Below are 26476 nucleotides of genomic sequence, written 5' to 3'. Positions count from 1 at the left end.
CACGATTCAAGTGTTTCGAGACCAACTTTTCTGCTAGGAACAACTCTCCGCCGAGGATGACATTTGCGGAGTGAGAGTGCAAGTTGCTTCTGCGTGCGACCAAAGTCGCTACAATAACGCTCTATTTCGGTAGTGAAAATTATATTGGTTTTACAATTTTAGCTATCATCGCTTTTAATCAAGCGGTCTGTACACACTACTATTGCTTTAGTTAACCCTGGACAAAAGATTTGACTGTATCTTATATCAGGTTCATCAAGAAGTCATGTAATTGGATCGTAATTTTGGTCTGTGATTGACGTTCTTCTCGGTTGTCTCAAGCTCAGTCGTATGCTCGGTGCGCTCCTGAGGCATCTCGAGTTCTCCATGTCGTATCCTAGAAAAGGCTCCATCACATTCCAGAGTACTCGCTGAGGTGCTGCTGGAGTTGTACAGAGAAAGATACTCCTTCTCTAGATAATGCTAGAGTACTGGATAAGGCCCACTAACAGCAAAGGAGGAGAGTGCTCTAGAACACGGTAGCACCTTCATGGGCCGAAAATAGAAACAAGGAGAAGCTCGTGGAGCCAAACGCTCATCAATTGCAGAGTGCTCGAGATGCTTCAAGAGCAGCACCTGCGACGCTATAAGTACCTCGCCTCCCGTCGCCCTCCATCCCAACTCAGATCAGTTTCAAGCAAAAGCAGACAGCATCCTATTCCTACCTACGATCCACAGAATTTTCCGAGCGCACAAGCCGAAGCAATCAACACCGACGATGTCGATCGTGCGGCGGAGCAACGTGTTCGACCCCTTCGCCGACCTCTGGGCGGACCCCTTCGACGCCTTCCGCTCCATCGTCCCGGCGATCTCAGGCGGCAGCAGCAGCGAGACGGCCGCGTTCGCCAGTGCTCGCGTGGACTGGAAGGAGACCCCCGAGGCGCACGTCTTCAAGGCCGACCTCCCCGGCGTGAAGAAGGAGGAGGTCAAGGTGGAGGTGGAGGACGGCAACGTGCTCGTCGTCAGCGGCGAGCGGAGCAGGGAGAAGGAGGACAAGAACGACAAGTGGCACCGCGTGGAGCGCAGCAGCGGCAAGTTCGCGAGGCGCTTCCGGCTGCCGGAGGACGCCAAGGTGGAGGAGGTGAAGGCCGGGCTGGAGAACGGCGTGCTCACCGTCACCGTGCCAAAGGCCCACGTCAAGAAGCCTGAGGTGAAGGCCATCGAGATATCCGGCTGAGCATTGGAGCCAGTTTGATTGACGTGTATGCTACAGTGTGTCTTGTTCTTGCCGATCGAGTCTGGCGAGACAACTATGTATTGTGTTTCTTTTGCCAGTCGTTTATGTACTTGAGTAATCACCTACAGATTTGGTGATGAATAAGTGAGAAATAAACAAAATTTGACCTTTTTTGCTTCCAGTTCGGATGGGCAGGATCAAGAGAAAAATGGCTTTCCCGCTCTTTTCATTTTCTCAAGCAGCTGGAAAGATACATTGTTCTGAAAGAAAAATTCATTGGGGTATCTGAAAATGGCAAGCGGGAACTGGTCACCACTGAAAACTTGGTCACGGCCTGTCCTTTTCTACAGAAACTGTGCACAGATTATGAAGAAATATAGTGTTTATCAGATTTTGACACGATCAAGAACTTATTTAAGATGACCTTAAATGGAGAAGTGACCTACATCAAAGAGTTCTGTATTGTTGATGGGTCACACCTGATCTTATCTCAAAGGCCGAAGTTGTATTCGAAACACTATTCGGCTCATTATGGAAAAATGCTCCAAGACTGCCACGTATCCCGTCGAAACGATCAATTTTGATATAAAAATCATTCCAATCCAAGTTCGTATGCAAAAGTTAGAGCAGCTTTGTCAGGAGGCAGAAAATGGCGCGTCCCTCCTGATACCTTGTATGATGGGTAGCGCGAATAATAGCCTGTTTTACGCGAGGTAGCGCGAATAATAGCCTGTTTTGTGCGAGCGACTTGACTCTCAAGATGACCTCTAATCAAAAAACATTCAAGATGAAAGTTGTTCGCCTCGTCGAAACGGTCTTTCGGATTCGTTTTTATCCGAGGTCGTTTACTACCACAAAAAGGACTCGCAAGGTGCAGCAATTTTAAGCCGAACAGTTCTGAAAAGTTCGGACAAAACCAATCCGAATTTGACTAGGGTTTTGGACGTGAATCCAAGCCTTTTCCTTGTACGGGAAGTCCAGCCACCTCTTATATACCTAAGGGGTGACGGCCGATTGAACAACACACAAGCGACAAAATCATCTACCACTTTTTACCTTTACTTTTATCCTCTTCCTTGTTCTTCTTCTTCCTCGTTATTCGTTCGTTCTTCTTCATTGTAGGGCGGCGAACCTCGAGGCCCTAGGGGCGGCCAGGCCGACCTAGGGTAGCCCATAGCCGCCGCGCGCCCTGGTGGGGTCCCTCCCGGGCGTGTGGGGTCTCGGGTGTACAAAAGCGCCCGCCGGATTGCTTGCGTACCGCGCTTTCGGACGGGTCTCCTTCGTCGTGAGCTGCGGTGCATCACCCCCGGCGTCGAGGGTACCCGGTGACGTGTTCGTGTGTGTGAACACACTTTTTGGCGACTCCCCTGGGGATGAAGCTTTGAACGGTCTCCAGCCCGTTCTTGCTACGAAGAGATCGTTATCTAGGTTTTGCAATCTACAAAGGTAATATGAATACCCAATTCCCTATTATAGATGCAAATAATTCATATGGTGTTACTAGATCGTTCAATGAGTATACTCTATCGGCCAGCCCTAGTTTGTTCAATCATGCATCTAATTATGTGCATAGGCCGATTCAAAGTAATTTACATGCTTCAACTTCTTATGATACTAGTAACATGCACCATATGTATCCCAACTCTCATGCATTGGCAACCACACAAATCGTTATGCCGATGAACAACATGGTGAGTTTGGTTAATAAATTTAAAACACCTCATGTTAGAATTTCCAATGCCATGCAAGAAAGTGTTTCACCCTTTTATTCATCGGCAAGTAATGTGCAATATACTAATCCAACCATACCGATGAACGAGAGAATTGGCCATACTACTACTAGCTATTCAGTCAGTTACTCTCAACCATCATATGCTACACCTAATGACAATAATTTTTCAGCATCATACACAACTGTAGATGTTCATAATTCGGCTTCCGACCTTCCTGGTCATAGCCGAATAAATGTAAATTTACAGGAGCGGTTGTGCCCAATATTGTAGAAGATGAGGTAGTAGTGGCTTCATTGAAGAGTTTAGCCCAAAAATAAGAGGATTAGTGCTCTTTGCCTTGAACAACATGAAAAGGGGTTATTTCCTGATTAGGCCGCAATAAAAGCTAGAGTTTTGCAAGAAGATGAATCTTTGCCAATTGATAAAATCGGCGAGCAAAAATATGGTTTTACAACAATGCATATGCCTTCACCTAGTACTACATCATATTATACACCCCTACACTATTGCAAAATTTTGGCAACACCCATGTGTCATTTTCGAAAGAATCTAAAAGCATTGAGGGGCAATCATATCCGGAGTGGGCTGAAATTGAGAAAAAGCTTAAAGCCAACTTTGCCGCTCGCTGCCAGAAACAAATAGAAAAAGAATTGGCTCAGATAAAAGAAGCATTGCCAATTGGTAGTATCAATGAAAAGAAGAATGATTCGGAACTTGAAAGTGCTTCGGTTGAAAAAGCCGAATCAAGTAGTATATATATTCTGAATCCATCAAATCCAAAGAGGCAAGCATTATTGAGAAAGGGCATGGCAAGCATAGCAAAACAACCATGCTTGATTTTTCTGAAGTTAATGGAACCTACTTCCTGCCCTATGAGCTCCGTGCCGTAGAAATTGACAAGCCTCAAGGACAAGAGCAAGTAGCCAAACAAAGTTCGGCTGATAAGGATCTTCAAGGTAATGATGCACAGAATAAAGAAAATGATGATGAAAAGGCATTGGAGAGTCATCCAAAGACGAAGCTAGATATTGTTCAAGTCACACCACCATCATGCTCTCCCAACGTATTTGAAGAGGTATGCATAGCGAGTAATTTACCTATTTTCAGATTTGGTCGCAACTTCATTATTGATGCATATATAAGAAATATTCTCATAAGTAATTTCGAAAGACCAATGAAGAAGGGTAATTTACTTGTTAGCAATAAAATTGTTATGGAACATATCGGTCAACCCATTGCGCCATTTATAAAGACCGATAATGACTTATTGTTACAGCCAAAGCTTTCCCCGTTGCTTTATCTAAAGTTCATATCTAGTTGGGTAGCTTTTCTTATTTCGTACTTGGCTTGCACTTGGTCTCAACTGAGACATGTATGTTCTAAATATCTTCATTTCAGAAATTTAAAGGCAATGTTAAATTCTATTGAGAAAATCGATGCTAATATAATATCTTATCCAAAGACATCAGAGATAGAGTGGAAAACACAATGCATAGCCGAATGGGGAGATTCCAAATCTGAACCATTCGTTTGCTTATCTCCAAAGCCGTTCACACAGCAAGATCGGCTAGAAAACAAGAAGTATACCTTCAATTCAAGCATGTGTGATCAAATATTTGATTTGTTGCTGAAAAATAATTACATTACAATTCTTGATCACCATGTTAAGCCATCAATGCAAGGACGAATGTATTGTAAGTTGCATGATTCGTCCAAGCATAATTTTGAGGATTGCAACATGTTTCGTCAAATAGTTAAATTGGCTATTGAAAAAGGACGATTGAAGTTTGTTGAAACACCAAGAGATGACCAGTCTATTCCGATTGGTCCCGATGGCAAAAAGTTTTTGCATCGGCTGCTTCAAGCCGATCTATTTAAAGAGAAGGTAAAAACTGCAGGCGATGGGATCAAGCTTTCAAGTAAAGAAGTTGTTGAAGAGCATAATGAACATAATCTTGAGGGCGAGAATTCCATCGAAGCTACAATGGAGACGCCAAGGACAGGGGGGCAGCAAGCATATCCAATGATTGACGAAAGCAAACCAGAAGAAAACAAAGGCCGAAATAAGCGCAAGTGTAAGAGATCAAAAATCACCTTCGCTGAACTATTGGATAAATATCAAAAGAAGAGTGAAGGGAAGGATACTTATCGGCCAAATCATGCAAAGAAACCAAGATCACCCCCAAAGCGCAAATATGAGGATTGGTATTGGCAAACTGAGAATTTTAACGCAACATATTCATATCCTTATTTTGGGATGCCAATGCCAATGCCGTGGATGCCTCCTTATGCTCATGTAAATCCATATCCATCATGGGACAAGTATGATACAAGGGCACATTCTCCATCTTATTTTAGACCATCTCACCAATACTATGCAGCTCCAAGAAGATCAACATTTGAAAAATCACACGTCAAAGACCGTTTCAATCATAAGGAATCGGTCCAAAGCTCATGGAAGAAGAAAGAGGTGGTCAAGAGTTTACCGCGTGAAAAGAGATGGTCGTAAGTGTGCTACTTCAGATTTGATCTCAGATAACAAAGAGCCAATTAAAGTGTTGACATTGGCTACTAAAGGCAATGAGGCAAGTCAATCAAGTGTCAAATCTAAAGAGAAGAAGTTGAGAGTGGGCAAGGTAAAAGAAGAATTGCCATTACTTCAAACAAAATCACAGCTGGGGTGCTCACTCGGCTTATCATATTGGCAAAAGAAGAAATTACAAAAACTTAGTGCACAAGAACTTGAAGAAAGAAACATGGCATGGGTTCCTAAAGGAAGTACTCAAAATAATAATTATGTGAAAGAATCCATTACACAACGTGCGGCAAAGATGAAGAAGGAAAAGAGTGAAAACTATGAAGGACCAAGCCGAAGGTTTCAACATCTTCGGTCCACACATTATCCATATTCTTCAACTATGCCGTTGATACCTATGCCATGGAATTCGTCATCAGGTATGATTGGTTACCCTCAATGGGCTTATTTTAATTCATGGATGCAATATAATTTCTTACATCATGAAAGGGTATTGCCAAATCACTATACATTTGATTAGCTACAAGTTTGTTGCTGATCCAAAGGGCCGAAATACTTGATTTGTCATTTTATTTGTTTACATTATTTTCTCCAGGCCTGCTTTGGCTAAATCGACGGAGGCTTAGCTTATTATGTTTCGGGCGTTTAGCTAGCTTAGAGAATAAAGAAATCTATCTCTAAAGGGGGAGCGGTACGACTATTTTAGGTGGTCTGTCTGTATTTCGGTTTTGGGATGGTGCGAATCCATCTATCCACCATTCTTTTATCTTTCAGTAGTGTCAACCGGCTAGGTAGTTTGCGCGCAGGCAAAACTTCTTCATGAAAGGTCAAAAATAGACTTGGATTTCAAGTTTACATGGTAATGGCCGATATTTATCTATCGTCCTAAGATTATGTCAATGCATGGCCGGTGTAGTACTCTAACATCATCCTTAGTTCGAATGGAGAGCGAGATAAGGTACGTGCTCATGGAAATTTATATTTATATTTGAATGGAGTTAAGACATCATGACTGATGTCATTGAATACATGATGCATAGACCAATTCATAGTTATAGAATTGGCTGGGGGCTTATACTTTGTTTGGATATGATTTGGCTTATGCGTCTTTGAGATCTATAAGAGGCCAAACCATAGCTGATTTTATTATTGAACATCGGATTAATGACATGCATAGTATTGATATTATATATCCTTGTCTCTCTAGTACTATGGAGATTATGTTTTGACGGTTCAACTCGTAGCAATGGCCAAAGTGTTGGTGTTGTTTATATATCTCCTTATGGTACTATTTGTGAAGCCTCATGCCTCTTAGAATATTTTTATGCACGATTAATCAAGGCCGAATATGCATTGTTATTCGGATTGACTCTTTTACTTGCTATAGGTACTATACATATTGAGGCTTTCGGTGATTCGTTATGAGTAGTGCAACAAATACCCAAGGGTTATCAATGTTTTGACGAATCACTTATAGTTTATTTTGGGGTATGTCTAGATGCAAAATTTACCTCGGGTTGCATTAGAATTGTTCATATATTTAGACATGACAATTGGAGAGAGCTGGCATAGCAAGCATCCGGCTACCATGTCCGTCATGGTGTATTGCACATCTATCAATGGCCGATGCTTATTCTTGCCAACATAGGTAAGGCCGAATTGGAGATCACCACCTCGGCCACTAATGAAACTTTTATGCAGGTAAAGTAAGGATTGGAGGAAGTTCATTCTTGATTATCTGCAAAATCTTAGCGAAAGGGTGAATAATATGGTTCGAATGATGGCTTTGAGATACATATCTATGGAACCTTATCATCGAATTGTTATATAAGTTGAGAAGTTTTCACCCAAGTTGCATCAAGAGGTTCAAACAAGCAACGACCCACATATGACTAAGCAAAGACATGGCCGATAAATAACTATCGCCCTTAGCATAAACATGGCCGATACATAATTATCGCCCTGAGAAATATAAATGGCCGATGGAGTGTTGGCATCGTCCTTAGAACAAATACATTGCAAATTATTTTTTGGCACGCAAGTTTTGCCGAAAAACAGGGGGGCATGTGTTGACAACAGATTGTGGCACGATCAAGAACTTATTTAAGATGACCTCAAATATAGAAGTGATCTACATCAAAGATTTCCGTATTGTTGATATTAACATCTTTGAAGTTTGGGTCATCGCCATCCGATCTCATCTCAAAGGCCGAAGTTGTGTTCGAAATACTGAGATTTTGTATACAGAACACTATTCGGCTCATTACGCCCTCAAAACTGCCTCGTATGGAAAATGATCTACATGGATTGTCTTCGCCTCGTCGAAACGATCAATTTTGATATAAAAATCGTTCCAATTCAAGTTCGTATGCAAAAGTTAGAGTCATCGGAATGCAGCTCTGTAAGTAGGTAGAAAATGGCACGCCCCACCAGACACCCTGTCTGATGGGTAGTGCGAATAATAGCCTGTTTTGCGCGAGGTAGCGTGAATAATAGCCTGTTTTGCGCGAGCGATTTGACCCTCAAAATGACCTCTGATCAAAAAACGTTCAACATGAAAGTTGTTCGCCTCGTCAAAACGGTCAAGATTGCTTTTGGTTTCGTTTTCATCCGAGGTCGTTTACTACCACAAAAAGGACCCGTAAGGTGCAGACGGTTTCGAACAGTTTTGGAAAGTTCGGACAAAACCAATCCGAATTTGACTAGGGTTTTGGACGTGAATCCAAGCATTTTCCTTGCATGGGAAGTCCAGCCGCCTCTTACATACCTAAGGGGTGACGGCCCATTGAACAACACACAATCGACAAAATCATCTACCACTTTTTACCTTTACTTTTATCCTCTTCCTTGTTCTTGTTCTTCTTTGTTCTTCGTTCGTTCTTCTTCATTGTAGGGCGGCGAACCTTAAGGCCCTAGGGGCGGTCAGGCCGACCTAGGGCAGCTCATAGCCGCCGCACGCCCTGACGTTGTCCCTTCCGGGCATGTGGGGTTTCAGGTCTACAAAAGCGCCCGCCGGATTGCTTGCGTACCGCGCTTCCGGACGGGTCTCCTTCGACTGAGTTGCGGTGCATCACCCTCGGCGTTGGAGGTACACGGTGATGTGTTCGTGTGCGAACAGGTGATCGATATGTTGAATGTTACTTCTGTCTTACCTTCAACTTTCATTAATTGTGGCTCTACATTGATCAATACCCTGAATGTGGATCCAACATGTTTGGCACGGTGTGGTCAGTTTCAACACAGATTCTACGATTTGGACTTTGCTGCTGCAGGCGGAACGAGAGACCTAAGTACACCTCCCAACGACTCTGTGTTTTTCTTTGTTAAAGAAATAAATCAGGCATGAGACAGATGGACCAATAGTTGACTTTAAATTTGCCAAAAGAACTCTTAACTATGTTTTCTTTTCAGAGCTCTCTGATATTGCCTAGTTTTGCCAATAACTTTTTTTAGGATGCCAATAGCATATTATCCAAGCATGAAAAAGCCAACAATCAGATAATTTTTATGTTTTCTTGATTTATTAGATATTCTCTCTAGTATTTTATATATGCTTTAAAAAGAACCGGTGAGATTTATGAAGAAAAAATAGCAATGTTGGAGCCATGAGATAGGACTAAACATCGATAAAACTTTTGTCAAAACCACTCCAAGACCACCAAAGCCACACAGTATTTAGAATTGAAGGGCATAATTACATGATTCAAGTATCTGTGAGACCAACTTTTCTTTTAGGATCCCCGAAAAAAACCTTTTCTTCTAGAATGATTCGGTCGAAGATGGCATGCGCAGAGTGAGGGTGCAAGTTGCTTCCACGTGCGACCCATGTCGCTATAGTTCTACTTTATTTTGACAGTGCAGACAGATATTATTGATTTATTTTGGTTTACTTTCTAAATCCTTTTTAAAGAACTATTGCTCTTGTTGCTTTGCTATGAACCACGAATCATCGTAGTGGAGCAGATTGTGAGGATGGGTTACTTGATACCTCCCATGTGGTGTGTGTTCTTAACCTGGATCATCTTAATCCAGGTTAATTAATATAAACTCTCGCCCCCTCCCACGCAAAAAAGGTGTAGTTTGTGCATATTTGAAGACATTGAAGGGCTCGGCGAAAGGGTTGAACAAGTTGCTCCACCTAGTGTTTACTATTTGAGGCTCAAAGTGTTGTAGAAATGAACAACGCACTCACACGGCGATTACTATTAGGCCGGCCTAGCACATGTCTAGATCACCCGGTTCTCGACCGGCCTTTTCCTTTTTCTCTACCATTTTTATCGTTTTCCTTTTATTTATTTTCAAAATATGTTCATGGTTTTGAAAAAAATCGTTTTTATCATCTTAATCCTTTATTTTTTTCACAATTTCAAACAACCTTCGTGTAGTATAAACAATTTGAAAATTTTGCACAATTTTAAATGTCCATGTTTAAAACGAATATTCAAAAATTGTTCACATTTTCTTAAATCACTTTTTCCAAAAAAGTGTCCACAAAACATTTTTAATTTTTCCAACAAATGTTCACTTTTTAAAATGATTGCTTTTCATATTTTTTGAAACCGACAGAAAAATAAGACTATAACCGATTCACAATAGTTCCACACAAATGGGTTGGCCCAATGAGGAACGCCCGTATGCGAACCAGTGACACCTTGCGACCATAGGAGCTATGTCTTTATTGCAAGGTTGTCAGAATCACAATTCTGTTTTACGATTCTACGACTTTACGATCCAAAGTAACCCTCTGATTCTACGATTTTAGTCTTTAGAATCTACGTTTCTACGATCCTGATAGTGAAGATTCTACGATTTGCGATCCTACCATCAGAGCTCTGATCCGATTCAGAATCACGATTCTGACAACCTTGCTTTATTGCGAGACCAACCTTCATCTCAACTAAACACACATGGCGATGTGCTCGCCTTAGCAGGTCAGCCTAGTAGATCATGCTATAGAACCATCTTGTCCGACTTGTTTTTTTCTGTGTTTTTATTTATCTATTTTCTTCGGTTTTTCTTATTTTGTGTATTATGTGTCATGTTGTGGGCCTCAGAGAAACGCAAAGTGTAAGTGCATCTAGTGCCACCGCTAATTGGTTTTGTAGTATTGACGACAAACATGGTTGAGGGACTAATGTGTTTGTTAGAATTGCAGGATAACACAGGTAGTAGTCCCTCATTGATTCGGTTTACCTACCAGAGATCACCCCTAAAATGTATGAAGACATTGAAGACAAGGGTGGTTCGTGACACGTTGAAGATAATGACATGTGAAGACATTCACTTGAAGACTATGGAGTGCGAAGACATAGTTTCCTTCGTAGTTTCATTTTCTTCTTTATTGAGTCATAGGAATCACCGTACTGTTAAGTGGGGTCCAAGTGAACAAAGCCACATGACTGAAGTGATGCTCAACCAAAATCCTATGTCCTCGAGCGAAGACAATAAGAGCAAATCTTATTCAGAGTTGGATGAGTCAGCCTTGCTTGTAGTCCAAGCCAAGCTACCCATGTGTTTGAAGACCGTTGGACACGTGTCTGTTCCTTAGTGACCCAGGGTCATTTCGGTCATATCATGTCGGGTTGCCTCCTAGCTATAAGTAGCCCACCCCTACATCAAAATTGGTGGTTGCTCAGAGTTAGTGCACGGCTTTTGTCATTTGAGAGCAACCCACCTCCGAAGCCTTTGAGAGAGAGAGATCCTTGCGAGGACAAAGCCCAAAACATCCAGTCAAAAGAGTGTTAGGCATCACTCAAGTCTTTCTGTCTGCGTGCCCTGAAGACTTGTTATACTTGAGGACTGTGCATCCCCCAACCGGTTAGGCATCACGTTCTGAGGATCCAAGAGTCATTGTGGATCGCCAGTGAATGGAGTCTGTGAAGGTTTGGAATCCTACCTTGAAGACTTACCAGAGTGATTGGGCGAGGATTGGGTGTCCTTAGCTCAAGGGGAATAAGGTGAAGACACGGTCTTCTGAGTTCAATCTCAGCCTCCCTAACTAGACGTACAGTTGTCACAGCAACTGGAACTGATCTACCAAATCCTTGTCTTCACCAAGATACTGGTTCTATCCTCTACTTTCTTTACATTTCAGTTTGTCTTCGTGAAGTTATTGCCTGCCTGCCTGATCTGTTTGACTTCACTGTGCAAAGACTATTACCTGTTTGGCTTCATACTGTCTTCCATTCTAATCCATACTACCTAGCTGCTGTTAGTCTTCGTGTTTTCACTATATTGCTTACTTGACTATGGCTTGTCTAGTGTAGTTCATCTTCCGCTGCATATCATATATGTTCATTCCAACAGTTTGTCTTCAAAGACCTCGTGTTTTGAAGACTTTCATAAAACTCGCCTATTCACCCCCTCCCCCTCTAGTCGATAACTAGCACTTTCACAAAGTTTCAACAAAGTACACTACCCTTATCAAGGACATGTACAATATTGTTATGAAAAGTGCTCGAACAAGTGATGGCAACACTGATGACTTCCCAATTAAAATAGGACCGCACCAAGGGTCAGCTTTGAGCCTTTATCTTTTTTGCTTTGGTGACATCTGACGTTACAAGGGATATAAAAGGAGATATCTAATGGTGTATGCTATTTTGCGGATGATGTGGTGCTAGTCCATGATGGTCGGATGAGGGTTAAATAGAAAGTTAGAGCTATGGAGGCAAACCCTAGAATCGAAAGGTTTAGCCTCAGTAGAACTAAAACTGAGTACATGAGGTGCGGTTTCAGTACTACTAGGCACGAAGAGGAGGAAGTAAGCCTTGATGTGCAGGCGGTACCTTAGAAGGACACCTTTTAATATTTGGGGTCAATGCTGCAGAATGATGGTGATATTGATGAAAGCGTGTGCCATCAAATCAAAATTAGATGGATGAAGTGGCGCAAGCTTCTGGCGTTCTCTGTGACAAGAGAGTGTCACAGGTAAAAGTTAAGTTCTACAGGACGATGATTCGACTCGCAATATTGTATAGCGCTGAGTGTTGGACGACTAAGAGGCTATATGTTCAACAATTAGGTGTAGCGGAGATGCATGTGTGAACACACAAGAAAGGATCGGATCCGGAATGATGACATACGCAATAGAGTTGGGGTAGCATTGACTGAAGAGAAACTTGTCCAACATCGTCTGAGATGGTTTGCGTAAATTTAGCATAGGCCTTCAGAAACTTCAGTGCATAGTGGACGGCTAATGCGTGCTAGAAATATCAAAAGAGGTCGGGCTAGACTAAAGTTGACATGGAAGTAGTTCGTAAATAAGATGTAAAAGACTAGAATTTCACTAAAGAACTACCATTGTGGAAATTAGCTATCCACATACCAGAACCATGAGTTGGCTTCGAGATATTATGAGGTCTTATGGTTTTCAGCTCCAGCCTACCCAACTTATTTAGGGCTAAAGACGTTCTTGTATGTGTGTTTCTCTATGGGTTTAAATTGATTTTTAATTCAGTTTTCTTTTGGATTGTTTCTATTCATTCCCCCTTTTCTTTTATTGGGTTCTTAGGTTATTTCATATTTTTCAAATACACATTAACTTTTATTTAAATACATGTTGAACATTTTTCATATGCAGGTTTAACATTTCCAGATGCACATTGAAAACGCAAAATTGAGTGCATCATTCAGAATTTTTTGAATACACATTGAACTTTTTAGCTTTTAAAGATACATGTTCAACATTTTCTGAACACATGTGAACACGTTTTGAATACACAGTGAATATCGTTTAACAAACATAATACAATCATAAATGTCCTGATTTTTTTTAAAACATGCAAAATATTTCTTCAGCGTTGGAACATTTTTGAAATGTCATGAACCATCTTTTGAATGGGACCATTGTCTTATATTGTATGCACATTTTCTACAAATATCACAAACACATTTATGAAACGATGAAATATGTTTATATATCACGAACATTGTATTTGAATGCTATATCACGAACAGTTTTTTTACAATGCATGATTTTTTTAAATGCCCGATCAACACTTTTCATAATTCAACTATTTATTTGAAATATATGTATTTAAAATATTTTAAAATACAAAAAAGTGAAAAAAATAACTTACCTGCCTACTTGCGTGGTTGAGACACATTCTTCCGTGCGCACATACTTATGAGCCCGGACCATTTAAGAAGCGTAGCTGCCAGCGGACCTACCATCTACCCGCGGATGAGAGGTAGCCACACACCCCTTGCCGCAGTTTGCGGCAAAATAGGAGATCTGGCTTGGGACCCAAAATCCTATTCGGCGCTTTCTGCGCGCAGTTTACGTGCATTTTGTTAACTTGCGCAAAGGCGTTCGGAAATGGTCCAGGCTCCAGAAGCTTCCTGGCAATTTTTGATGTTTTAGTTTTTTCTGGATCATTTTTCTACTTATTTTCTTTTTTCCTTTTCTATGTTTCAAATGCATGGAACTTGTCTCAGTTTGATTTTTTTTCCATTTGGAAAACTTCTTTTAAATTCGTGAACTTCTTTTTCAAATATCAATGAACTTTTTCTCAAATTCATGAACCTTTTCAAATTCATTAACCTTCTCAAAAATTTGTTTTTTTGTGTGAACTTTTCTTTCGTAAATTGCTGAACTTTTATCGATGATGATTCTTTTAACAGTATTATAACTAACCGGTTTTTCCCTACCAGACCAACTGTAGACAAAACGAAAAAAAAAAACTATTGGCAAAGCGAGAAAGCGGCTAGCGCGAAGTTGGGCCACGTCCCGCTTGGGCTTAAGGCGGTGAAGATGAGGACTCACTCGGGAGGCTAGCATACACGTACTTCCTAGCACTTTGGGTAGGCCTAGTGCGGAAGTGTGTGCACTTGTGTATTCATTCGGTTAGGATTCCTTTTTAAAACCAAATTCAGGAAAAATATATAATCATGAATTTCAAAATATATTCATGATTCAGAAAAATTGTTCGCCAATTTGTAAATAATATGATTTTGAAAATTGTTTGTGAATTTGAGAACTTATTTGTGAATTTTCAAAAGGTTTGATAACCCATTAAATTTTCAGAAACTTTTAGAATTTTTTTATTTCACAAAATGTTTGCGAATTTCTAAAAAACCAAAATTAAAATTGTTCATGAACTTATAAAAATGTTCATGAATATTTCATGTTGTTCAAGGATATCAAAAGAAATGCGAACTGTGACTAAAAAGATATGAAATAAAATACTATTCATGAATTTGAATAATATTTATGATTTAAAAATTGTAAAATACTGAAAATATATTTGCAAAAAAATGTTGCTGAGTTCATAAAATATTCGTGAATTGTAGAAAATGCTATTAATTTTAAAATAAAAAATGAAAAAAATATGAAAATGAAACTGAATAAAAAATAGAAGAAAGAAAAATAGGTAAAGAGAAAAACTATGGAAAAATGGCTGGCCCATATAACGTCGCGTTTACCCGCTAGGATTGGCCCTCTGGCTCCTCCTTAACGTGTACCCCTTGCACTCTCGCCTCCCCTGGTAGCGATAAGTGGCGACTGCATGTGTGAGACTTGTCGCAACCAGACATTTTTGGTAAAAAAAAATTGACAGTACGGGAGCCACCGGTGGGTTTGTGTTCTTTTTTCATATATAGATTTTTTTCAAAGAGTTTTATCTACTGAATCTACGTCCAAATCATGAACCATTTTCAAGATTGTGTTTCTTACGTCAAGATCTTCAAAATTAGATCCCATGTTAATATGTTTTGATAAGAACTTTTTGGGCAAATTTGTGCTTCTAACTAGTAGTAACTTGTGCTTCCAAATCGTACTGAACTATAGTTGCAACTTGCAAGTGAACTAGCTTGTGCTTCCGCAAGGTGAAACATAACCGTGCTCATTTTGAAGAAGCACACGCTCTTGCCAGACGTAAAACCCAAAAATAATGAAACAGGAAAAAATGAGAATGGAGAAAAGAAATCCAAATAAATAATAAAAATTAATAACATGAAAAACAAAAAACTGGAAAAATAAAAAGTACTCCCCCCCATCCCGAAATTCATGTCGCGCGCGCAGTACAGTGGTTGCTTTGCAAAAAACACCTTGTAATTTGAAAACAGTAGCAAATAGGTCCTTGAATCCTTCTGCTTCCTCCGTCCGGCGCCTGCGCGTCGCCAAGGGCCAGCGCCGAGGGATTCCGTCGCCGTGCTGGAGATTTCGGCGCTCGCAGCCCACCCACCTCCACCTACCCGCCACCAGTTGCCCGCCGATTCCGCCGTCCACCGCGCCGCGACCACCAGGCGAGCTGATCCTCGATCCGCAAGGACCTGCCGGCGCCCAGCTGCGCAATTCCGCCACTTCGCTGAGTTTCCGCCCACCTGCGCGACCAGCCACTGCGGCGCCGCCCAGCTGCACCGCCGCCAACCTCCGTGATTCCGCCGCGATCCTTCCCCGCGCCCCGTCTCTCCTGCTGGGAGACTACAATCGCCGACCTAGTCTCTCCTTCCCCGCTGGCTCTGCTGCTGAGGTAGCCCTTCCCCGCCGGCTCCTTCCTCGCCGACGACGCCTACTACTGCTGCTGCCCCCGCCACCACCGGCGCCTATTTTTGCTGCTGCTTCGACCACCTACAGCTGGTACTCCTGCAAAATTGGTAATGTTACCTTTGGAAACATTCAATCAGTAAATGACAAGATTTTGTTAACTTGGAAACATTCAATCATGTTAATTATGGAAACATTCAATCAGGAAATGGGATTTTGTTAATTTTGGAAACATTTAATCATGTTAATTCTGGAAACATTAAACCATGTTAATTTAACATTCAATCAATCAAGACTTTGGCAACTGGAATTATTACGGCATGGATTATGGACTCTCACATTTTTTTGAGGGAATTATGGACTCTCACCTGATCATCATCTATGGTCCTCCAGCTGAAATGTTCAGGTTTGGACTTGTAGCTGTACTTTGCAATTTAGGACATGGAAATGATCAACAATAGAAAAATAGAACAACACAGAGCTCTAGACCAATATGTGTACCAACTTTTTTGGCAATAATTTTGTTGATCAACAAGGTCTGAAGAACTTGTACAGTACTGTTCCTAATTTTATTCACACATGATAAGTCCAGGTCATAAAAATTTCATGATGTTCCTTACTGCTCCACAATCAGGACAATTAACAAGATTACTCCATGATGTGAACAATTAGACAATTAGACTGACAGTACATAGGGACAATTATCAGGATTACTCCATGATGTTCCTTAGTGCTCCACAATCTGGAGATCAATTAACAGTAAGGGAAATTCAGTTAAACCGAGGCCTTGAGTAAAATCAGTTAAAGATGCATTAACAACAAGGCCTTGAGTAAATTTAGACTTCCTCACAGCATGTTCTGATCCACTAATAGCAAGTCTAAACTTGGTAAATCTGGTCAACAAGATTACTCTAGAATTGATGGAGCTATGGTTTACTCATAATTTTCTCGTTTATGTACAATAACAACAGAAGCTATGGCGTAGTCATACTTTTGGCACTTGGGAGGATGAGGGCCTCAGAATTCAATCAGAGAGACAGGAAAGGAGGGCAACCGGATAAGGAGGAAAGACTCACACTACACCATGCACACACACACAACACAGGATGTCAAGATGACCCAACTTTTTTTATGTCATGGCTTTGATGAATGATGCCCCCCACAATTCATGATCAAAAAAGAGAAAGCATGGAACTTACAAAATGAACAAGCACTGAACATTTCTGAACCTGCAATCCCACTGAACGTTTCTGAACCACTGAGCACGAGGAGGAGCCGTCATCATCGATGGGCCAGACCTGCAGAGCCACAATGTACTCCATGATTCAGTAACCCCGTTAACTGAACTGCAACTAAATGAAGGCTTATCTAGGGAAAGGGGGAGGAATTCTCATCTTGTCATCATGAACCTATCCAGTACCTACAATGACTTGCAGTCAAGATTGAATGTTTTACAATCATAATTTTCTTAATATCATTGCTCTTGATTGCATGTTTCAAAAACAGAATTCAGAGTAGTTCAAACAAGATCCACTCCACTGTCAAAATTTAGTTAACTGTTTCAAGCTGAGACTAGTTCACTGAAACCTGTTCACACCATTTAAAATGATTTGTCAATTAAACAATTTAAAATAAAAAAAACTACAGTAGATCAGGACTCAAGCTGAGACTAGTTCACTGAAAGAAAAAGAAAATGCACAAGATCAATACTCAAGCTGAGACTAGTTTCTGATTTACTCATGATTGACATGTCAAAGTGCTTTGGTTTGCAACCAATGAGGAAGCCCACACTACTATCCTGGAAGATGCAGCTATTACTCATTTCACAGTAGGTTGACAATATGCAAATGATTTCCTAGGGGTTTCAGACCTGCTATGTGCTTATGTATTGAAATGCAATGGCATGATGGAACGCCAGGCACACCACATGAGCTGAAATCAGTGCATAGCAATGGAACTTGAATTGAGTTTCAAAACAAAACAAAGCTTTAGTCTGAATCTCTGGAGCTGCGGCGTGGCGGGGCCGCCGGCCCAAGATGACGCGGAAGGGACGGGGTGGGGCTGCGGGGGAAGGGATGAGGTCGACGGAGGCTGGTCGGCGGGGAGGTGATCCACGACGCGCAAGGGAACCAGGTAGTGGCAAAAATCGAACCTTGCCGCTTGCTCTGTTTTGGCAGGGGAACGAGGCGCTGGCGTGGGGGGACGAGGCGGCGACGTGGTGCGGCGGAGAGGTGGGTGGGGGAGCATGGTGGCATTGGGCGTGGGACGGATGGGGAGGCAGCGCCGTCGCCGGCGTGGGGGAGCGATGGAGAAAGCGAGGAAGGAGACGGGTGGACTGCGGGTTTGGTCGGGAAAATTCGAAGGACTAAAATGCAAAAAACGCCCTTGCGACAAGAATTACGGAACGGAGGGAGTAAAAACAAACCCGAAAGAAACCGTTTCAATGAAAAAAAAAAGCCCAACACGAGTCGCGTAGCGACTTTGGAACGCTCCACGCTAGAAAAGTGCCCTCGGCGGAGGTTGTCGTTAGTTGCTCACCGAAGTTGTCTGGTTTCCAGGTGCTGGTACAATTATTAACAAGAAATAGAGAGAAGGCCCACTAACGGCAAGTAGGAGACTCTAGAAGACGGTAGGCCCTTCAAGGGCTGATAACCGAAGGAAGAAAGCAAACTCTTGCCCATTGGAGAGTTCTCGAGATGCTTCAAGACCAGCAGCCGACGACGCTATAAGTACCTGGCCTCAGCCCTATCGCCCTCCATCCAACTCAAATCAGTGTCAAGCAAAAGCACACAACATCCTAGTCCTACCTACGATCTACAGAATTTTCCGAGCGCACAAGCCGAAGCAATCAACACCGACGATGTCGATCGTGCGGCGGAGCAACGTGTTCGACCCCTTCGCCGACCTCTGGGCGGACCCCTTCGACGCCTTCCGCTCCATCGTCCCGGCGATCTCTGGCGGCAGCAGCGAGACGGCCGCGTTCGCCAATGCTCGCGTGGACTGGAAGGAGACCCCCGAGGCGCACGTCTTCAAGGCCGACCTCCCCGGCGTGAAGAAGGAGGAGGTCAAGGTGGAGGTGGAGGACGGCAACGTGCTCGTCGTCAGCGGCGAGCGCACCAAGGAGAAGGAGGACAAGAACGACAAGTGGCACCGTGTGGAGCGCAGCAGCGGCAAGTTCGTGAGGCGGTTCCGCCTGCCGGAGGACGCCAAGGTGGAGGAGGTGAAGGCCGGGCTGGAGAACGGCGTGCTCACCGTCACCGTGCCCAAGGCCGAGGTCAAGAAGCCCGAGGTGAAAGCCATCGAGATCTCCGGCTGAGCATTGGAGCCAGTTTGGTTGATGTGTGTGCGAGGTCTGCAACCTGAAAGTATGCTACAGTTCTTGCTGATCGAGTCTGGCGAGGCAACTATGAACAATGTATTGCGTTTCTTTCCCCAGTCGTTTATATACTTGTGTAATCACCTACAGATTTGGTGATGAATAAACCGGTCGGCTTTTGAGTGCAGTGCGCATTTTGCACACACAAAATTTGACCTTTTCGCTTCTTGTTCGGATGGACAAGATCAAGAGAAAAATGGCTTTCCTGCTCTTTTCCTTTTCTCAAGCAGCTGAAAAGTATCATTTGTTCTGAAGGGAAAATTCATTGGCTGTCCGAAAACTTGGTCACGGACAGGCTTTGTTTTCTATAGAAACTTATGCTTAAGAATTGAGTAAGAAAACTGTGCACAGGAATAATCGTGGCTCTACAATGATCAACACCATGAATGCGGATCCAACATGTTTGGCGCTGTGTGGCCGGTTTCTAGTTTCAACAGAAATTCTATTTCGATTGGGACTTTCCTGCTGCAGGCGGAAGGAGAGACCTAAGTAGACCTACCAACGATTATTGTGTTTTTCCTTCTTTGTTAAAGAAACAATTTTTCCTTCTTTGTTAAAGAAACAAATCAGGCCTTGATGAATAGATTGAAAATTTTCTCGCAAAAAAAAAACAAATCAGGCATGGAACCGATGGACCAATAGTTGACTTTAAATTTGCCAAAAGAACTCTTAACTATGTTTATTTTTCAGAGCTCTCTGATATTGTCTAGTTTTGCCAATAACATTTTTTTTTCAGGATGCCAATATCATATCATCCAAGCATGAAAAAGCCAACAATCAGATAATTTTTATTTAATTTTTACGTCTTCTTGATTTATTAGATATTCTCTCTAGTATTTTATATGCTTTAAAAAGAACAAGTGGAGATTTCTGAAGAAAAAATAGCAGTGTTGGAGCCATGCGATCGACTTGAACATCGACAAAACTTTTGTTAAAACCACTCCAAGACCACCAAAACCACACGGTATTTAAAATTGAAGGGCATAATTACATGATTCAAGTGTTTGTGAGACCAACTTTTCTTCTAGGATCCCCGAAAAAAGCTTTTCTTCTAGATCGATTTGGTCGAAGATGGCATGCGCAAAATGAGGGTGCAAGTTGCTTCGGCATGCGACCCATGTCACTATAGTTCTACTTTATTTTGATGGTGCGGACAGATATTATTGGTTTATTTTGGTTTACTTTCTAAATCCTTTCTAAAGAACTGTTGCTCTTTTTCCTTTGCCAGGAACCACGAAATCATCGTAGTGGAGCAGATTGTGAGGATGGGTTGCTAGATACCTCCAATGTGGTGCGTGTTCTTAACCTGGATCATCTTAATACAGGTTAATTGATATAAAACCCTCGCCCCCTCCCGTGTAGAAAAGGTGTAGTTTGTGCATATTTGAAGACATTGAAGGGCTCGGCGAAGGGGTTGAACAAGTTGCTCCACCTAGTGTTTACTATTAGGCCGGCCTAGCACACGTCTAGAGCACCCGGTTCTCGACCGGGCTTTTCCTTGTTCTCTAGCATTTTTGGCGTTTTCCTTTTATTTATTTTCGAAAAATGTTCATGGTTTTTAAAAAATTTAAAAAAAATTATATTTTTGAAAATATATTATTTACTTTTATAAATATCGGTCACGTTCTTTAAATACATTTTTTTGCACAATTTAAAACAACCTTCGCGTAGTAAAACAAAATTTGGAAAAATTTCACAAGTTTAAAATGTCCATGTTTAAAAAGAATACTTGAAAATTGTTCACATTTTCTTAAATCATTTTTTACCAAAAAAGTGTACACAAAACATTTTTAGGTATTCAACAAATGTCCACATTTACAATAATTGTTTTTCAATTTTTTAAACCGACAGAAAAACCATACTGGAACCGATTCACTATAGTTCCACGCAAATGGGTTGGCCCAATGAGGAACGCCCCTATGCGAAACAGTGACACCTTGCGATCATAGGAGCCATGTCTTTATTGCGAGACTAAGCTTTATGTCACCTAAAACACATGGCGATGTGCTCACCTTAGCAGGTCAGCCTAGTAGATCAGTCTATAGAACCATCTTGTCCGAATTTTTTCTGTGTCTATCTATTTTCTCTGGTTTTTCTTATTTTTGTGTAGTCATGTTGTGGGCCTCGGAGAAACATAAAGTTCCAACAAAATACATTACCTTCATCAAGGACATGTACAATAAATGCTATGAAAAGTGTTCGAACAAGTGATGATAACACTGATGACTTCCCAATTGATATAGGACTGCACCAAAGGCCAGTTTTGAGCCTTTATCTTTTTTGCTTTAGTAACGTATGAGGTTACAAGGGATATACAAGAAGATATCTCATGGTGTATGCTATTTTGCGGATGATGTGATGCTAGTCCATGATAGTCGGACGAGGGTTAAATAGAAAGTTAGACCTATGGAGGCAAACCTTGGAATCGAAAGGTTGAGCCTCAGTAGAAATAAACCGAGTACATGAGGTGCGATTTCAGTACTACTAGAACGAGGAGGAGGATGTAAACCTTGATAGGCAGGTGGTACCTCAGAAGGACACCTTTTAATATTTGGGGTCAATCCTGCAAAAGGATGGTGATATTGATAAAAATGTGTGCCATCAAATCAAAGTCAGATGAATGAACTGGCGCAAGCTTCTGACGTTCTCTGTGACAAGAGAGTGTCACAGGTAAAAGTTAGGTTCTATAGGGCGACGATTCAACAAGCAATGTTGTATGACGCTGAGTGTTGGACGACTAAAAGGCTACATGTTCAACAGTTAGGTGTAGCGGAGATACACATGTGAACACATAAGAAAGAATCGGATCCAGAATGATGACACATGCAATAGAGTTGGGATAGCACCGACAGAAGAGAAACTTGTCCAATATCGTCTTAGATGATTTGCGCAAATTTAACATACGCCTTCAAAAGATCCAGTGCATAGTAGACAGCTAAAGCGTGCTGGAAATATCAAAAGAGGTCGGGCTAGAAAAAACCTGACATGAAAGTAGTCCGCAAATAGAGATTTAAAAGACTAGAATATCACTAAACGACTACCCATGTGAAAATTAGCTATCCACATACCAGAACCATGAGTTGATTTCGAGATATTATAAGGTGTTATGGTTTTCAGCTCTAGCCTACCCAATTTACTTAGGACTAAAGACGTCCTTGTATGTGTGTTTCTCTACAGGTTTACTTCGATTTTTCTTTCAATTTTCTTTTGGACTTTTTTCAATTCATTCCCCCTTTTCTTCTGTAGGGTTCTTAGTTTTCTTTCTTATTTTTCAAATACACATTAACTTTTATTTAAATACATGTTGAACATTTTTCATATGCAGGCTTAACATTTCCAGATGCACATTGAAAAAACAAAATCGAGTACATCATTCAGAATTTTTTGAATAGACATTAAACTTTTTAGTTTTTAAAGATACATGTTCAACATTTTCTGAACACATGTGAACACTTTTGAATACACAGTGAATATTGTTTAACAAACATTATAAAATCATAAATGTCCTGATTTTTTTCTAAAACATGCAAAATATTTCTTAAGCATTAGAACATTTTTTAAATGTCATGAACGTTTTTTTCAATAGGGACCATTATCTTATATTGTATGATCATTTTCTAAAATATCACAAATATAAATTTTGAAACGATGAAATATGTTTAGAAATCACGAACATTTATTCGAAAGCTATCACGGACTTTTTTTACAATGCATGATTTTTTTAAATGCGCTATCAACACTTTTTGTAATTCAAGTAAATTTTTTAATATATGTATTTAAAATACTTCAAAATACAAAAAAGTGAAAAAATAGCTTACCTGCCTACGTGTGTGGTTGACACACATTCTTACATGCGCGCGTAATTATGAGCCTGGACCATTTAAGAAGCAGACGTTAGAATAGTCCAGGCTCCAGAAGCTTCCCGGGCGTTTTTTGATGTTTTAGTTTTTTCCGGATCATTTTTTCATTCTTTTTGTATTTATTTCCTTTTTCTTTTTCCATTTTTCAAATGCATGGAACTTTTCTCAATTTGATTTTCTTTCATTTTGAAAACTTCTTTTAAACTCGTGAACTTCTTTTGAAATATCAATGAACTTTTTTCAAATTCGTGAACCTTTTCAAATTCATCAACCTTTTCAAAATTTGGAATTTTTTCTTTTTTGTGCACTTTTCTTTAGTAAATCTGTGAACTTATATCGATGATGAGTTTTTTCAACAGTATTATGACCAATCGGTTTTTATCTACCAGACCAACTGTAGAAAAAACGAAAAAAGATCTACTGGGCAAAGCGAGCGAGCAGCTAGCGCGAAGTTGGGACACGTTCGGCTTGGGCTTAAGGCGGTGAAGATGAGGACTCACTCGGGACCGCCTAGTCACCGCCTAGTCAAACGTGTACCTCCAAGCGCTTTGGGTCGGCCTAGTGCGGAAGTGTGTGCACTTGTGTATTAATTCTCTTAGGATTCCTTTTTAAACAAAATTATGGAAAAATATATAATCATGAATTTCAAAATATATTCATGATTCAGAATAATTGTTCGTGAATTTGTAAAAAATATGATTTCGATTTTTGTTTTGTGAATTTGAGAAATTATTTGTGAATTTTCAAAAGATTTGACAACTCATTAAATTTTCCTAAATTTCAAAAAAATGTTTTCAATTGCAGAAAATGTGTTCGTATTTTTAAAAATACAAATTTAAAAATGTTCATGTACTTATAAAAGTGTTCATGAATATTTCAAGTTGTTCAAGGATATCAAAAGAAATGTGAACCGTGACTAAGAAAAGTGAACTAAAATACTATTCATGAATTTGAATAACATTTATGACTTAAAAAATGGTAAAATACTTAAAATATATTTCTGAAACAATGATGCAGAGTTCATAAAATATTCGTGAATTCTAGAAAATATTATTGATTTTAAAATAAAAAAATGAAAAATATATGAAACTGAAACTGAATGAAAAAACAAAAGAAAGAAAAAGGTAAAGAGAAGAACTATGGAAAAATGGCTGGCCCATATAACATCGCGTTTGCCCGCTAGGATTGGCCCTCCGACTCCTCCTTACACGGCACCTCTAGTTCTCCAAAATCAGTAGTTAACGGGTAACCCTTGCACTATCGCCTCCCCTGGTGGCGATAAGTGGTGACTGCACGTGCGAGACTTGTCGCAACCAGACAGTTTTGGTCAGAATTTTTTGTGACAGTATGGAGGCGCCGGTGGGTTTGTGTTCTTCTTTTATAGATATTTTTTCAAAGAGTTTTATCTGCTGAATCTACGTCCAAAACATGAACCATTTTCAACATTGTATTTCTCACGTCAAGATCTTCGAAATTAGATCTCATGTTGATATGTTTCGACAAGAACTTTTTGGGCAAATTTGTGCTTCTAACTAGTAGTAACTTGTGCTTCCAAATTGTACTAAACTGTAGTTTCAACTTGCAAGTGCTTGTGCGTCCGCAAGGTGAAACACAACCGTGCTCATTTTGAAGAAGCACACGCGCTTGCCAGACGTAAAACCCAAAAAAAATGAAACAAGAAAAAATGAGAACAGTGAAAAGAATTCAAAATAAAAAATAAGTAAATAATAAAAAACGCAAACCAAAAACAGAAAAGTTTTATAGGAAACCCGAAGAAAAACCATTTCAATGAGAAAACGCCCAACACGGTTCACGTAGCGACTTTGAAACGCTCCACGCTAGAAAAGTGCCGTCGGCGGAGGTTACCCTTAGTTTCTCTGGTTTCCATGTCCTCTTCTAGAGACGGCCCCGCAACACATTCTAGAATAGTGGCCCAGGTGCTGGTACAATTATTAACAAGAAATAGAGAGAAGGCCCACTAACGGCAAGTAGGAGACTCTAGAAGACGGTAGGCCCTTCAAGGGCTGATAACCGAAGGAAGAAAGAATGGCTCACAGCCTGGCTGGAAACCGAAGGAGAACCAAACTCCCGTCGATTTGAGAGTTCTCGAGATGCTTCAAGACCAGCAGCCGACGACGCTATAAGTAGCTGGCCTCAGTCCCATCGCCCGCCATCCCAAACTCAAGCCAGCGTCAAGCAAAATCCTACGTACGATCCGATACAGAATTTCCCCCCGAGCTACAAACCGAAGCAACACCGAGAATGTCGATCGTGAGGCGGAGCAACGTGTTCGACCCCTTCGCGGACCTCTGGGCGGACCCCTTCGACACCTTCCGCTCCATCGTCCCGGCGATCTCAGGCGGCAACAGCGAGACGGCCGCGTTCGCCAACGCCCGGATGGATTGGAAGGAGACCCCCGAGGCGCACGTCTTCAAGGCCGACCTCCCCGGCGTGAAGAAGGAGGAGGTCAAGGTGGAGGTGGAGGACGGCAACGTGCTGGTCGTCAGCGGCGAGCGCACAAAGGAGAAGGAGGACAAGAACGACAAGTGGCACCGCGTGGAGCGCAGCAGCGGCAAGTTCGTCAGGCGCTTCCGCCTCCCCGAGGACGCCAAGGTGGAGGACGTGAAGGCCGGGCTGGAGAACGGGGTGCTCACCGTCACCGTGCCCAAGGCCCAGGTCAAGAAGCCCGAGGTGAAGGCCATCCAGATCTCCGGCTGAGTGCATGCGTCTCGACGTATGGTCATCAAGGATGGAGCCAGTTTGGTTGATGCGTGTGCGAGGTCTGCAACCTGAATGTATGCTACAGTTGTGTCTTTGTTCTTGCCGATCGAGTCTGGCGAGGCATCTCTGTACTGCGTTTCTTTCGCTGGTCGTTTCTGTTTTTGTGTAATCGCCAACAGATTTGATGATGAATAAATGAGAAATAAGCCGTTCCGATTTTGGGTGCAGTGCAGATTTTGCATACACAAATTTGACCTTTCTTTGCTTGTACTAGTTCGGATGGACAGTTTTCTCAAGTAGCTGAAAAGATTCATTGTACACAAGGAAAGATTCACTGAAAATGGCAGCCTGGCAAGCAGGTACTAGGTCTGCTTAAAGAATAATCGATACACGAATCCGTCTCACATTCAGCTTTCATTAATCGTGGGTCTACACTGATCAATACCCTGAATGCCCTGATTGTTGATTGTGTGACTTCTATCTCACCTTCAGTTTTCTTCTTTCTTGAGACATACTTTCAGTTTTCTTTTATCTTTTTTCTTTGA

At 41.3% G+C, this 26476-nt stretch overlaps 3 protein-coding genes across 3 annotated transcripts; all 3 read left to right on the top strand.

Annotated features, from left to right (window-relative positions):
• The first annotated feature begins 649 nt into the window (after nucleotides 1-649).
• Nucleotides 650-1387, top strand: LOC109738381 (16.9 kDa class I heat shock protein 1-like). Its single transcript, XM_020297480.4, has one exon. It carries the CDS (start codon nucleotides 758-760, stop codon nucleotides 1214-1216), a length of 459 nt encoding a protein of 152 aa, XP_020153069.1. The 5' UTR covers nucleotides 650-757; the 3' UTR covers nucleotides 1217-1387.
• A 17346-nt stretch (nucleotides 1388-18733) lies between these two features.
• On the top strand, nucleotides 18734-19477 carry LOC109738375 (16.9 kDa class I heat shock protein 1). The gene has a single exon (XM_020297470.4). It carries the CDS (start codon nucleotides 18835-18837, stop codon nucleotides 19288-19290), a length of 456 nt encoding a protein of 151 aa, XP_020153059.1. The 5' UTR covers nucleotides 18734-18834; the 3' UTR covers nucleotides 19291-19477.
• A 5891-nt stretch (nucleotides 19478-25368) lies between these two features.
• Nucleotides 25369-26150, top strand: LOC109738376 (16.9 kDa class I heat shock protein 2). Its single transcript, XM_020297471.4, has one exon. It carries the CDS (start codon nucleotides 25473-25475, stop codon nucleotides 25926-25928), a length of 456 nt encoding a protein of 151 aa, XP_020153060.1. The 5' UTR covers nucleotides 25369-25472; the 3' UTR covers nucleotides 25929-26150.
• Nucleotides 26151-26476: the final 326 nt, after the last annotated feature.

The sequence above is a fragment of the Aegilops tauschii genome, chromosome 3 (assembly GCF_002575655.3).
Source record: "Aegilops tauschii subsp. strangulata cultivar AL8/78 chromosome 3, Aet v6.0, whole genome shotgun sequence".
Lineage (NCBI taxonomy): Eukaryota > Viridiplantae > Streptophyta > Magnoliopsida > Poales > Poaceae > Aegilops > Aegilops tauschii.
Note: the sequence above shows the minus strand (reverse complement) of the source record. Positions and strands in the feature narration are given on the sequence as shown.

Coding starts and splice junctions, on each gene's coding strand:
- LOC109738376 (XM_020297471.4), top strand. CDS start 25,473: ATGTCGATCGTGAGGCGGAGCAACGTGTTCGACCCCTTCGCGGACCTC.
- LOC109738381 (XM_020297480.4), top strand. CDS start 758: ATGTCGATCGTGCGGCGGAGCAACGTGTTCGACCCCTTCGCCGACCTC.
- LOC109738375 (XM_020297470.4), top strand. CDS start 18,835: ATGTCGATCGTGCGGCGGAGCAACGTGTTCGACCCCTTCGCCGACCTC.